Source organism: Colias croceus, chromosome 26 (assembly GCF_905220415.1).
Source record: "Colias croceus chromosome 26, ilColCroc2.1".
NCBI classification, from domain to species: domain Eukaryota; kingdom Metazoa; phylum Arthropoda; class Insecta; order Lepidoptera; family Pieridae; genus Colias; species Colias croceus.
This window is the reverse complement of record NC_059562.1, coordinates 787,673-801,617: the sequence shown is the minus strand read 5'-3', so window position 1 is coordinate 801,617 and position 13,945 is coordinate 787,673. Positions and strand designations below refer to the sequence as shown.

At 31.9% G+C, this 13,945-nt stretch overlaps 1 protein-coding gene across 1 annotated transcript in view; it reads left to right on the top strand.

Moving 5' to 3' along the window:
* Positions 1–4,256, top strand: part of LOC123703459 — a 68,424-nt gene extending 64,168 nt beyond the window's left edge. The window contains exons 7-8 of the mRNA XM_045651452.1: positions 1,810–1,908; positions 2,200–4,256. Coding sequence (XP_045507408.1) covers positions 1,810–1,908; positions 2,200–2,338 — 238 coding nt within the window. The 3' untranslated portion in view covers positions 2,339–4,256. The remainder of the gene's footprint in view (positions 1–1,809; positions 1,909–2,199) is intronic.
* The last annotated feature ends 9,689 nt before the right edge of the window (positions 4,257–13,945 follow it).

Below are 13,945 nucleotides of genomic sequence, written 5' to 3'. Positions count from 1 at the left end.
GCACTTTATTACTCTACAAAGAACACTAAAACGTCCTACAAAGATATTAAAATTCATAAATTATTATCATAATATATTTAAGTTGAAACAGGGTAGTTTCGCCACAAACGATGTTATTAAATTTTAAAAGTTGGACCGAGTTATCAAGTTTGAATCTCGCAAAGTTTTCGAGGTACATTAGCTACAAACGCTTATTCAATTTTACCAACTTTCAACGTGAGGGATATTGTGTTTTAACTTATTTTTTGTGCGAATTTAAATTTCAATATAGATTTTAAAAGTGCAGATTGGATGTAAAATAGTTAGGTACCTACTAATTCATTATTTTCACTAGTCACGAATAAATATAGTAATATAATAATTATTTGTACTTTCATTATTTGTCGATTTGTTTTTCCTTGATGATATTATACCTGTACCTGTATTTTATACATGGTCAACTCGAAACATACCTATTCTACACTAGCTGCGCTTCGTGGTTTCACCCGCGTCACGCGTGGCTCCGCTCCTGTTGGTCTTAGCGTGATGATATGTTATAGCCTATACCTTCTTCGATAAATGGGCTACACCGAAAGAATTTTTCAAATCGGACCAGTAGTTCCTGAGATAAGCGCGTTCAAACAAGCAAACTCTTCAGTTTTATAATATTAGTATAGATATACCTGGCATTTAATTAGATTATCTATTAATAAATTCACTTATGTATAATCCCTCGCAATCCAAGTGAACGTCAAGTTAGAATTAATTAGGTGGAATATATTACTAACATGATATGGGGACGTAACTTTTGGGTTTATGCTACTGTCTAAGTTATAACTTACTTGTATTATTTCACTGAAATACCTTAGTGGTAACTTTGTTTATTTAGGTCATGGATTTAATCACATATTAAGTAGATACCTAGGTTATAAGGAGCTCGTACAAAGCGTCAAAGATCCAGATCTAGCGAACTCAGAAAAAAAGAAACGCAAGGTTTTAACAAATAAATAACAAAACACAATATATTTATAACAAAAGTAAATTAAAAAAAGTATAAAGAAAGGAATTGAAAACAATTCAAAGAAAGTAAGAATAAAAGAGTAACTAGGTACTAAAATATAGAAATAAAATGAAACAGTGGATTCAATTTACCAACACATATTATGTCATGTTTAAATAATAAAATTTACACTACCCATGTTCTAACAATAGATACTGAAATGATTCTACCTCTAATCGGTATTACATTAAACGTCTAGACAGACTAGAGTTTCCTGTTCACTGAATTTGTAAAATTTGAAGCTAGGGAATCTCAAACATTATTAATATTCGTTCAACTACACTTTCAAAAGCTCTTTTAAACCATCGATAAAAGATAGGTACCTGGTACATATTGAGTATAATAATATAACGGAAAACATACAACCAGCTCAGAAATATGGAATATTTTTTTTATTGTAAAATCCAAAATTGGCTTACAAATAACAAATTGGCATAACGTTCTTTGATTTTTTTGTCAAGTAATTGAGAGCTTAAATTGCTTATGTCATAAGAATATTTAATATTTTATGTACCCAAAAACATGCAATAAATACTGTTATTTTGTGATAAAATGAATTAAACATAGGTAGTTCATTTTAATAAATTATAATCAATTCTGACAAAAAGTCTAATGAAAAAGATACTCTATTTATTTGGAACAATTCTTGCATATATCTATAGGTATTTTTATTGTTGACTGACCTTTACAAAAAGGATTTTCACCGACAGAAAATTATTCACAAAGACATTGCATTTTTAATTAAACTAATATAAAAATGTTTGTTGCAGTGGTGACGACTATGCTTACGGCGTGTATGGAGAGCAAGAACCACGTGGTCTTCAGCCCGTTGAGTACCCCGCTGACGATCCTACCAGACACACTAAAGTGTATGTACTAGAAAGTTCTTTTTTAATAACTGTTGCTTTCTGAATTTGTAGTTCCGTTCATTTGTTTAGATTATGATTTCAACAATCGAGCTTTTGTAATCTATTTCCCTTACTATTTACTGGCCTACTAGTTATTAGCTCACAGAATTACACTATTTAAGAGGACTCAATGTTTATTCCGTCGAAATACGCTACACAATACAACATGTAAATGCATGAAAAGGAATATATGACAGAGCCAGGCAGAGCAAACTACCCAATTTCTTGTTCTAATCGACCTGTCTCTTGCAGAAAACCCTCTGGAGGCCGGAGCCAGGTGTCGCAGTTCTCCCGCTACTCCGACGTGATGCTGCCCCCGGCCCGCCGCGCGCTGTACCGCCCGGAGCCCTACCTGGCGCTCGCGCTGCCCGACCTCGTCCCCTACTACTGAACCCTCGCGCTGAGGACCGACACATTCCACGGGACACCCTCCCACGTACAATTTCTCAGGCTTTAAACACGATATATTATCAGTATTACCATATCTACTATGTACACCATATCGCTTATGCTTCGGACGCGAGCTTTTGCATTATTTTTATATATGTGAAACTGAATTTTGACGTAGACGCGATTTTATCTTGAGGAATATTTTTATAGTGTAAGATTAGTATCTTCTAGGACTTCCAGATGACAATAATTCCCTTTTGATTGATTAACGTATACACGATCAATTACTCTCGCCGGTCAGCCGGCGAAGACAATAATTTAATCGTATTTAGAGTTTTACAATCGGTGTTTATTAGATTAAGAAATAAAATGTTTGTTAGAATAATTAAATTATCGGCCCGAGGGTCGCTGTTTGAAGCTTGCTTACTGTCTCATCGTGTGGTCTCGACTTCGAGCGCGAATCTTCCACGGGGTTTAGTCTGAGCCCGACGACTTCGTGGAATACCCTTTCCGCGACAATAATACACAAAGTCTGTAAATTTATTTTATATAATACATATTATTTTTATTGAATATAACGTTTATGAAGGTACATTCTAGTCAATCCTGGTCAATAATTTCGAAAGAATGACTGTTAGCACAAAATTGATTTTACATGCATTTATTATAAATATAACATGAATAAATATTAATCCCGTAAGTAGTTTGTTTGAATATTTATATGAATAATTATTGTTGTGATTAGTCGCTAAGATTATTACCATAATATTTAATATTGTGTTTTTCAAAAGCCTTCGAGACGGCTAAGTCGGTTTCGGCTGTGCGGGGCGCGCGAAAAGAAATTTGCAATTTTTGGGTAATAAATGGTTTGCACAACCGGATCCCGACAAATAATGCTTTAACTACATTTAAATGTTTCATGTTTATAATAGATTATTTGTAAATTAGCAAAGCGCGACACGCGCTCTTTTATCGATAATCATGCTAGGTGGTAGGTTTGTATGCAGCCTAATGTAACATGTCCATAAACAATGTTGCGTTTAAAAAAATAGACTAGAAATAATTTTGAAAATGGAATTATACATTGACAGGGCCGCGCAATGGCGGCTATCGATATTTTTTTTAATTGTTTTTCACTGAAATAGGCTGCGAGGAGATGTTGTTAACTATTTACTTATTAGATATTATACTTATGTATTTATTGTGTCAAATCTTTCGACTTGTATAACGACGTACACCGTCGGCATATTAAACTTACAGACTATAAAATTTGGCTTTAAAATATTGTATTACTTACATTACAGCTTTAAGCTAGTCAATCTATTCGTTATCCTTCTATTAATTAATGGACGCACGTCCTATCCTACATTACTATTGTATACAATATAATTTATTTATATATAATATTTTAACAATATTCTGTAGAAATTTACAAACTTATTTTATTATCTATGGATCGATTTAATGTTTAGGATCTTGTTTAGCATGTCATACATATTCTGAACTTAAATGTTAAAAAAAATAATTGGTGTACTTAGATCGTGCGCTACATATCTGCAGTAAGCGATACATATGTAATATCATATCAAAATTTTAAAAATAAATTTTGAGAATCAATTTGTGGAAGCTACGACAAAGTCCTGTGGCGTTCTCGATTGGAAAATGTTAATTAATGGATACCACAGAGATATTGTTTGAGCTTTCACAAATCATAGTTTAATTAATTGACAATAATGTATGCTAATATAATACGGCATAATTGTAAACGTCGACAATAAATAAGAGGAATCTTTGACAATAAAGTGTTTAGAGAGGAAAAAAATAATTGTACTTAAGATACATATTGTAATTATCCATAGTATTAATATTTAAAATTTTAATTGGTGTTTTCGTTTTTCGAAATAAAAATAGTCACATACTCCAGAGCAGAATGTTTTTTTATTTATCCCCTCCAAGATTTTATCCAAATATCCTATCCATGCCCTTATTTGTCTTTTTCATGTGAAACTTCTTTAGGCGCGTTGAGAGTAAAATTTCAAGGTCGCGTCGTGGCAATACCGTCACGCCATGGAGTAAGGCGACGATTTTGGTGTCTTTGAATCTTGCCAAAAGAAGTTTCATTTCTGACACGTATGCTCACATGCTCTTTTTTATTATTCACAAGATTAAACTTCATAAGCTTTAAAAGACGAAAGTGCCATGGGTTCAATCCCCCATGGAGACAAAACACGTATTGCTCTAGAAAATAAAGCTTACCTGATAAAATAAATGGTTCTGTGAAATATTCAAATGGCTTTTTTGTTATATATCAAGGACACTTTTAAATGCTGATTAGAGCCATAATAATTCTCACAAGCATGCAATAAATTTCGCTTTCGGTACTTACTCCCAACTTTAGTTTGAAAACCTCAATCAACAACAAAATGCTTAAGGTAAAGGCTCCTAATACGGCGGTAGTCAAAATCGCTTCCTAATACGGTGGTATTTCTATTTTCGAGTTTTATTCCTGTTTTATAAATTTTAAGTACACCAAAACGTAAGCTATTTATTCCAAATTTATTACTCCATGACTTAACTAACGTTTGCAAGTATAGCACATAGACAACACAACAAGATCAATCAATCTGTGTAACGGCATCGACATGAGAGGTGTTTCCATACAAACGCGAAACAACAAAAGTAAGTACACTAATATTTATAAACTAAGTTTTTCGTATTAAAAAGCCGTTCAAGTTTGTATATGTATTGTTTATTGCATTTTCCTACTATTACACTCACTATTTAAATAGCTTGTTTCATATTTGTAAGTCATTTTCTACCCAAAAAATAAGAAATAAAATACCGCCGTGATATGATACAAATTTTATAGATTAATCCTAATACGGTGGCATAACTCCGAAATAGGAAAAATACTGGGCATGTTTAATTGTTTATAACTTTCATTTTATTCACTTATTGAATTAATTCCAAGATTAGTTGGAATAATTATTAATCTGATAAATAAGAAACCATATTCTGCGGTATGTTTTCTTAATTAGAAATCCTGTTAAATATGAAAATGGTTGAGTACAAAATGTTTGTTTCTTAGAAGGGGTAAAAATAGGAAGGTGTATTTTAATGTATCACAAATCATTTATTTTGTATAACTGTTGATTTGAGTTTTACACATCTGAGCCAAAAAACTGTTATCATTTGATTAAGCATTTACATTCTCTTGTTTATCGAATTTTTGGTGGGTCAGAATTAGGATTATTAAAAACACGAGTAGTTTTCCTATTACGGTGGTAGATATTTCCAGGTAACTCTGTATTAGGTTATATATGATCTCCTATTACGGCCCTATTTCATAGAACTTAAAATTACCAGATTTAGGGTTGCGTAAATAAATAAGAAGTTTTGTGTCTTTTTTTGTGGATTCTTATTTGATATGCGTATTTTTTTTCCGATAAAACTAAAAGCATAAATGAAACACATTAAAAGTGAATCAACGTAATCAAACCAATGGTTAATGAATAAAAAACTTACAATTTACTTTACTAACACATTCCTATTATTTAACAAATATTATTTGCACGGAACTTCAATGTATATAATATCTGACCCTCCGTATTAGGAGCCGCCTACCGCAGTATTAGGCTCTGACCAAAATCATACCTCCGTATTAGGGAAAATCGACATGACTATTTAAATATTTTTTTAAAATAAGAAATATCATGAAAATAAACATAGACTCAACAGCAATACAAAATTTAAGTTCCACTTTTAACGATAAAGTGGTTTGGCACCTTTAGAAAGACTTACAAATGCTTATTTTTGATACTTACTTTCAAATGTTGCGAAATACCTCCGTATTAGGTGCTTTTACCTTAATCGAAATAATAAGAAAACCTAAAAAACAATTTCTTAAAATAATGCTCCAAAATAATTTAACACAGAGCAGAGGTTAAAATGAGCATATAAAATATATCCCACCAAAAACATAAATGTAAAAATTGGAGCCGAGTGCAATCGTTGACTTAATTTGCCAAAAAAAGAAATGAGATCTAAATGTGTGCCAAGTTCTGCAGACAGTCCAGAAATTTATTTACAAAGATGTATTAAGTTCTTAGGTTGACTGAAAACTCAATTGTTTTATTTTCCCTTAGAGAACAATGTTTATTCCAAAATATAACTTTTTTAATTTGAATAATATAATTATTTTCACAAAGCAAACAACTAATGACCTATTGAACCCCATAATTTGATGAGGCTAGTTTTTAGAACCTCACAAAATATAAACAGTATGTAAAACTAGCCTCATCAAATTATGGGGTTCAATAGGTCATTAGTTGTTTTCTTTGTGAAAATAATTATATTATTCAAATTAAAAAAGTTATATTTTGGAAAAAACATTGTTCTCTAAGGGAAAATAAAACAATTGAGTTTTCAGTCAACCTAAGAACTTAATACATCTTTGTAAATAAATTTCTGGACTGTCTGCAGAACTTGGCACACATTTAGATCTCATTTCTTTTTTTGGCAAATTAAGTCAACGATTGCACTCGGCTCCAATTTTTACATTTATGTTTTTGGTGGGATATCATTACTTTTTGTACAGAAAATTACTCTGCAAATTTGATTTACTTTATAAATATAATACTTTTTATATACGATTTTTTTTTCTTGCGGTTTCTCTGTATGGTTTGTTTAGTATTATTCTCTATATTTTCTTGTATGTTATGAATGTCAGCGCACATTGCCCCGTCATTATCTGCAATTTTTTAAACTCGTTTTCTGTTTAAAAGATTACATGATTTTCTAAACATCCAGCGTGAATTTGTACACACACTATTACCAAGATGCAAAGATCGTTGTAGAAGAATCGTCGCCTTACTCCATGACGTTACGGTATTGCCATGACGCAATCTTGAAATTTTACTCTAAACGCGCCTAAAGATGTTTCACTCATATTATTATTACGCAAATTAAATCATTTCGACCTTCGACGAAGCCTTCTTCCATTACTTACACCATTTATGGTAATTATTTTTGCATGCTTGTATTGGCTAAACATGTTTGTGCTTTATTAATATAATTGTATCACCATTGAATACCATGTTAAAAACAAAATAAAGATTTTATTTATTTATTTATTTATTTACACTGAAATTAAAACTAAACTAAACACTCATAAATAAAGAATAAATAAATGTGAATATGTAAAATTATATATTATTTTTAACTGTATGAGCAATAAAGGCTATATTTTTATTACAATTTTCTTTTATTTTACGTTTAATAACAGTTTTGAATAAAGAAATCATGCAATCGAAGTAATCCGCCCTAGCGATACTAGCGCGAGTGAGTGTGATGTCAGAGGCGCTTCGAATCTACAGATGTTTCGTCCTAAAATATGTAAACTTCAATAATCTATATCTCAGTCATTTATTGATGGATTTCAAATTTTTTTTCGGCCACTGATTAGTTTTGATCTATTTTTTAAGTCTAGTAAGGTGAATATACTATTTTCTATTTTTTTAAACTTTTCCATTTTTCCATACAAACAAAATTTATGTCATTGAAAAAAAAATTAAATACAAATAAATTCAGTATTTTCTGATTTTTTCCTTTGTATACTCACTATTACCTAGTTGATTACAAAATTTGAACTTTCTAGGTCATCTGGAAGTGGGTTAGGTTTTGTATATGTCTACTAGCGGTCCGCCCCGGCTTCGCCCGTGGTACATATTAACGTTTTCTCTACATAAGAACCATCCTCGTACTTCAAGGAATATAATAAAAAAAGAATTATCGAAATCGGTTCAGCCGTTCTCGAGTTATGGAATTACAACGAAAAGTGGCATTGATTTTTATATATTAGAAGATAAGTCAGTCAGTCTTAAAAATTGCGATTTTTGGATATTAATATCTACGCAACTGTTTAATCTGTATTTATGAAATTTAAGGTTCTTGTTTATCTTGAGGTCCTCTTGATATGTACCAAATTTGGTTTATATAACTTAAATAGTTTTCTAGTTATAAGGGGGTGAAAAGTGGCTCGAAATGGTTCGTGTAAATATACACACGGCTGCTGCTCGCCAGTTCTCTTCGCTTGAACTCGGCTTGACACGCTGCCGCGTGTCTAGATTATAACCCATGATGATTATAACAAATATTTTGTTCGAATGTGACGTAAATCTAATAATCAACATCCATGGGAATTGCTCATTATATACCAACCATTTTATGTATGTTGTAGGTAGTATCAAGATACTGTCTTAAAAAGACCTAATTACGTACCGAAAAATATGAAGTTTCTCGGAAAAGCGACGACAAGTCAACAGTATTAAAATCATTATATCAATAATGGTTTAATTAAATTGATAGTGCAGGTTTAAATACCTTTCAATGTCGGTAATAATCATGAGTTTCCACCTACGGAGATACCTATTGGAATAAATATTTATTTTTCCGAGTATTACCCACCTAAGTAAGATTGACTTTATGTCAATTCTCTGTAGTATAAATTGCGTTCTGAATCGATGGTTCCTAATTGCTGTCAGCAATTTGCTGATACCTGTAGTGATTTCATGAATAGGAATATACTAAACGTAAGCTGCCAATTAAACAGAACGATGTTCAACTTAACAATGAAGAATAAGAATCTAATTATCTGTTACTAAGTAAGTATCTATATTTTGTTAATAAATATAAATTTCAATGAAAACACCTATAAATAAAAATGTTTCTAAGAAAAATAATACTTGAAAGCTCCCTTTTAGACCTAGTGCGCAAGAGCAACTTTTGTCTCCGCAACTATATTTTTGTCTCTCCCATCAACTCTATGGACTAGGCCTAGTAAGTAAGTGCGCGCGCGTAGCAACGCAACTCCCCATAGAGTTAATGGGAGAGACAAAATAGTTGCGGAGACAAAAGTTGCTCTTGCGCGCTAGCTCTATTAAGATCCAAGTTAACAAATTAAAAAAAAAAAATACAGTCGAATTGTGAACCCCATTTTTGAAGGCGATCGATAGTAGAACTTAGAAGTAGGTAAAAATTGAAATAAACACGAATCAAAAATTACCTATCATATTTTGTTTTAATAATTTGTGGTTACTATGTATTGAATTCATGAAATGTTTCCTTTCGTTTGTTTTTCATTACAATGATACCTTATAAAAGTCATTTATACCTACAATCAATACACGTTCTTCACGCCTCTGCACTTAACGCCTTTCATGACATTTCATGCTTAGCACCGACGCGGACGTGAGAGATGGAAAAAAAATAATTATAAAATAAATGTGTGTATAGGACCTACAATAGGGGGAAATTATTGGTAAGTATATAGACCTAGTGGTAAGTATTCGAAACATTAGCAGTACGGGTCGGGTACAATTTCCATTTGAAAAAGTAATGTAAAAATGGAAAAAATACTTAGGTAACTAGGTACCTATTTAACTATATGAATTTTTTAAATTTAATATAAGAAAAATTTAAAATATATAAGATTTTATATAAAGTGAAGTATTGTGCTTTTACAAGTATGTATTTAGGTGTAGACTAAAGAACACGATAACTGTTTTCTTAAGGTGCATTTAGACCACACGAACATACAAGTTAGAGCTAGAGCACGAGCATTCTTTCGTGATCTTTTAGTGTAAACGAAAAGTCGTGTTCAGTGTTGTTCAGTATTAGAACGTTGCATAGAATCTTATCGAACGCACTAAGAACAACGAAAGAATGCTCTACGCCTGTTTACACCAAAAGAATTTGACATAGTGGGGTTAGAATGAGTTCGTTCGTTTGATCTAAATGCACCGTTAGAGGATGTAAGTTTTTCGAAACAAAGAAAAGTTAAATATATCTATATATAAAAAAAATAATTATAAAATAAATGTGTGTATAGGACCTACAATAGGGGGAAATTATTGGTAAGTATATAGACCTAGTGGTAAGTATTCGAAACATTAGCAGTACGGGTCGGGTACAATTTCCATTTGAAAAAGTAATGTAAAAATGGAAAAAATACTTAGTACCTATGTACTAGTGGTCCGCCCCGGCTTCGCCCGTGGTACCTACATGTTTAAACTATCCTATCTCTCAAGTTGGATCGAACTGCACATGGTGTGCGAATTTTATTATAATCGGTTAAGTGGTTTAGGAGTCCATTGAGGACAAACATTGTGACACGAGATTTATATATATTAAAGATGTTAATAAAGAGGTAGGTAGGTATATCATATGTGTTAATAAAGAGGTAGTTAGGTATGCAAAATATAAAACACTGGTTTATTTATATATTCATTTATTGGTCTGAGTAACATAAATCATAGGTACAACATGTTCATTACTACAATAAAGGTTGAACGAAAGAGGAAACAAAAATACTCTTTATTTACCATTTATTTTACATTTCTTTTTATATACATTTATAAAGAATAGAAAAAATTCGATCACGAGGCGGGACTCGAACCCGCGTCCTTTCGCGCCATTCCGGGGCGGATGCCTCACCAACTCAGCCACTCGTGACCCGCCCGAGCGATCGAATTTATTAGATATTATATTCTTTCAGTTTTATGTGTCTGAAGGGACACACCGCGCGCCATCTATTGAGATGATTAACAACCATTTCAACCAATATGAAGCACTTTTCAGTGAATACAATATTGTAACGATGGAACACGACATTTTTGTTGAATTTATATTTTTGGTTTTATGGCATTCAAATGCTTTAGAAATATAAATTTATAAAGAATAGAAAAAATTCGATCACGAGGCGGGACTCGAACCCGCATCCTTGCAAGGAGTTCGATGAGATGAGATAAGATGCGGGTTCGAGTCCCGCCTCGTGATCCAATTTTTTCTATTCTTTATAAATTTATATTTATAAAGCATTTGAATGCCATAAAACCAAAAATATAAATTCAACAGATCTTTTTATTTTTTATTTTGTCATTAAAAATAATAACAACACTTCTTTGAAGCGTTGGAAAAGAATTTATATATTAAATGGGTGTAAATAGGTACATGGTACCTATTTACCTAAATTGTATGATTAATTAACATGTTCTTAAAGGCTTATAAATAAAATCAGTATAACGTATTTAGAACAAGAAAGTTATAAAAATATTCGCAAGAAAATCCGCCGAAACAAAATGTAGTTATTGGGACGAATTATTCCGCAATCCGCCTCCACTGGAGGAAAACTGAAATATTAGGAAGTTCGGAACTTTGGGAATTGACTTTCGCAATACTTCAGCTGTACTTGTAAATTAAATACCTATCGGAATTTCGTCGATTGTTCGTAAATTAGGGTTTCCTAACGTTTCTTCACCTTGGGTAGGATTTCATTTCAGCTCAAGTACTAAGGTTTCCTCATCAATCGTTTTGAAATAACTTTTCTTACTTTTTTCTCATGGCTAACGAACGACCAGTCTTATTGTGTAAGAATTTTTTTGAAGTGAAACTTCTTTAGGCGCGTTGAGAGTAAAATTTCAAGGTCCCGTTATGGTTATGCTTATACCTTCATGTCATGGAGTAAGGCGACGTTTTTGTTATCCTTGAATCTTGTCAAAAAAAAATGTACCTACCCTACTTCTGATAGGAAGTTAGGTTAGGTGCTTGCAGCTTAGCACGCATGCTCATTTTAACACCTTGTTTGCATTTATATTGTAGATATGTGTTAATAATAATTTATGCGAATAGCCTAAACTATAGGTTGCAGGTAGTAGGTACCTATTCAAATTGTAGGTACTTAGGCTTTTTTTGGTGTTTCTCGATGTTAGCCAGAAGGGCTGGTGAACGCACTGTACTTAGGCATTATAGATCGTTGCTAGATTTTTACTTAATCACAGTATATTTTAATTGCTTATTACAAAGTTTTAGATAGGTTGTAGATGACATTTATTTTCCAATACTTTTAGAAGCTGGCATCACAAAAACTTGTGAATTCACGGATAGCGTGGGTAGACTCTATAATGTCAATAACTTTACCAAGGGACGAGAGAAGCCATTCCTTTGTTCTATTTATATTTTGTACTAGAATCATCAATACTCATTCAATCGACTCTTTTCAAGAAAATTCTATCGACTTTGTAAAAAGTAACGATGAATGATGTACGATTGCCCCTTCTTCGTCTGGTTTCACACACAGAGCAAGTTTCACACAGGAAAAAATTGCTTAATATGTTACTCAAATAATATAATGGCCATAGTATCGGTAAAATTATTTTAAAAATCAGTTTAGTAGATTCAGACCTCATTATTCTTACCTTTATACAATTAGGTACTATAGAGTATAGATAGCATAGATATTGTCCCGAAAAAGATATTATTTGCTTGTGCATTGTTCATAATAGGATAGAAATATCAAATAATAAATATTGAATCACTGTAGGTACTCTTTAATTTCGAGATAAGGTAAGTACTTACTTACTTCATATGTTTAGGTAATAAAATAAAACAACAAACACATATACAATTTCTTATATATTTTTACATTTCAAATAATACAGGCGGTTACATAAAATAAATAGGTCTTCATACGATTTACATAGTCAAATGTGATGTACAAAACATTAAAATTATAACTACTAGGAGTTTTATAATACTAATCTGTACATAGGGTATAGAAATAAAAAAAATATCACTACACAAGTATAACGACAGCATCAGCCCGTAATACTTCCGATTATAATATATTGAAGATTTGGGCATATGCTTCTTTGTTTTATACATTCAGGACCGATCATGTGCGCGGGAAAAACAAAACGTCAAATTTTTGGCGGGAAATATTAGTGACAAATGACAATCAATGTTGCCATGAAACTTTAATAATATCGCTTTTCACATTCACTAGACATCTATAAATTAAAAGTTTTACGTATCACATGACAAAAGCCAATTAAATGTAATTTTAAAATAGAAAGAAACGTGCATATTTCGACATCTAGACATTTTTTAATTAATCCTCCCGCGAATTTATAATAATGAACACATTACGAGTTCATGATATTCTTAACCTATAAATGTGATCAAAAAGGACGAACAATAAAAAACATGATTTTTCAAATGGAATAAAGATATCAGACCAGAATACTGTGTGCCTAGTGCGAGTTTTCATCGAGTACGAAACGTTACTATCGCGTCTGCGTCACAGCGAAATTTGTATGGGGAATCAAAGCTTCCCCATTCGTCCGCTAGGGGCGCTGTTCGATTTCCCATACTAATTCGGCTGTGACGCAAACGCGATAGTAACGTTTCGTACTCGATGAAAACTCGCACTAGGCACACTGATCGCATATTGCACTATACATCAGGGAGTCAGCCTTAACTTTGTAAAAATAGTGTTCAAATAAAAAAAAGTTACTACTAATGTATAAATTATAAAAATAATCGTGGTTGATTTATGCGACTTCTAATTTTATGTTAAAAAAATATTTAAATACAATAAATGTACACATATTTAAATATAATAAAAGAAAAGAAAAAGTAGCTTTAAAATGATAATAAACTTACATCTTTTTTTACTACCGGGTTAAAAAAAATCACGAAAATCAACCAAAGTTAGTAATGAGTAAAACTAATTGTAAACATCGTTGGTATATAAAATGCAGTTAGTAAACAT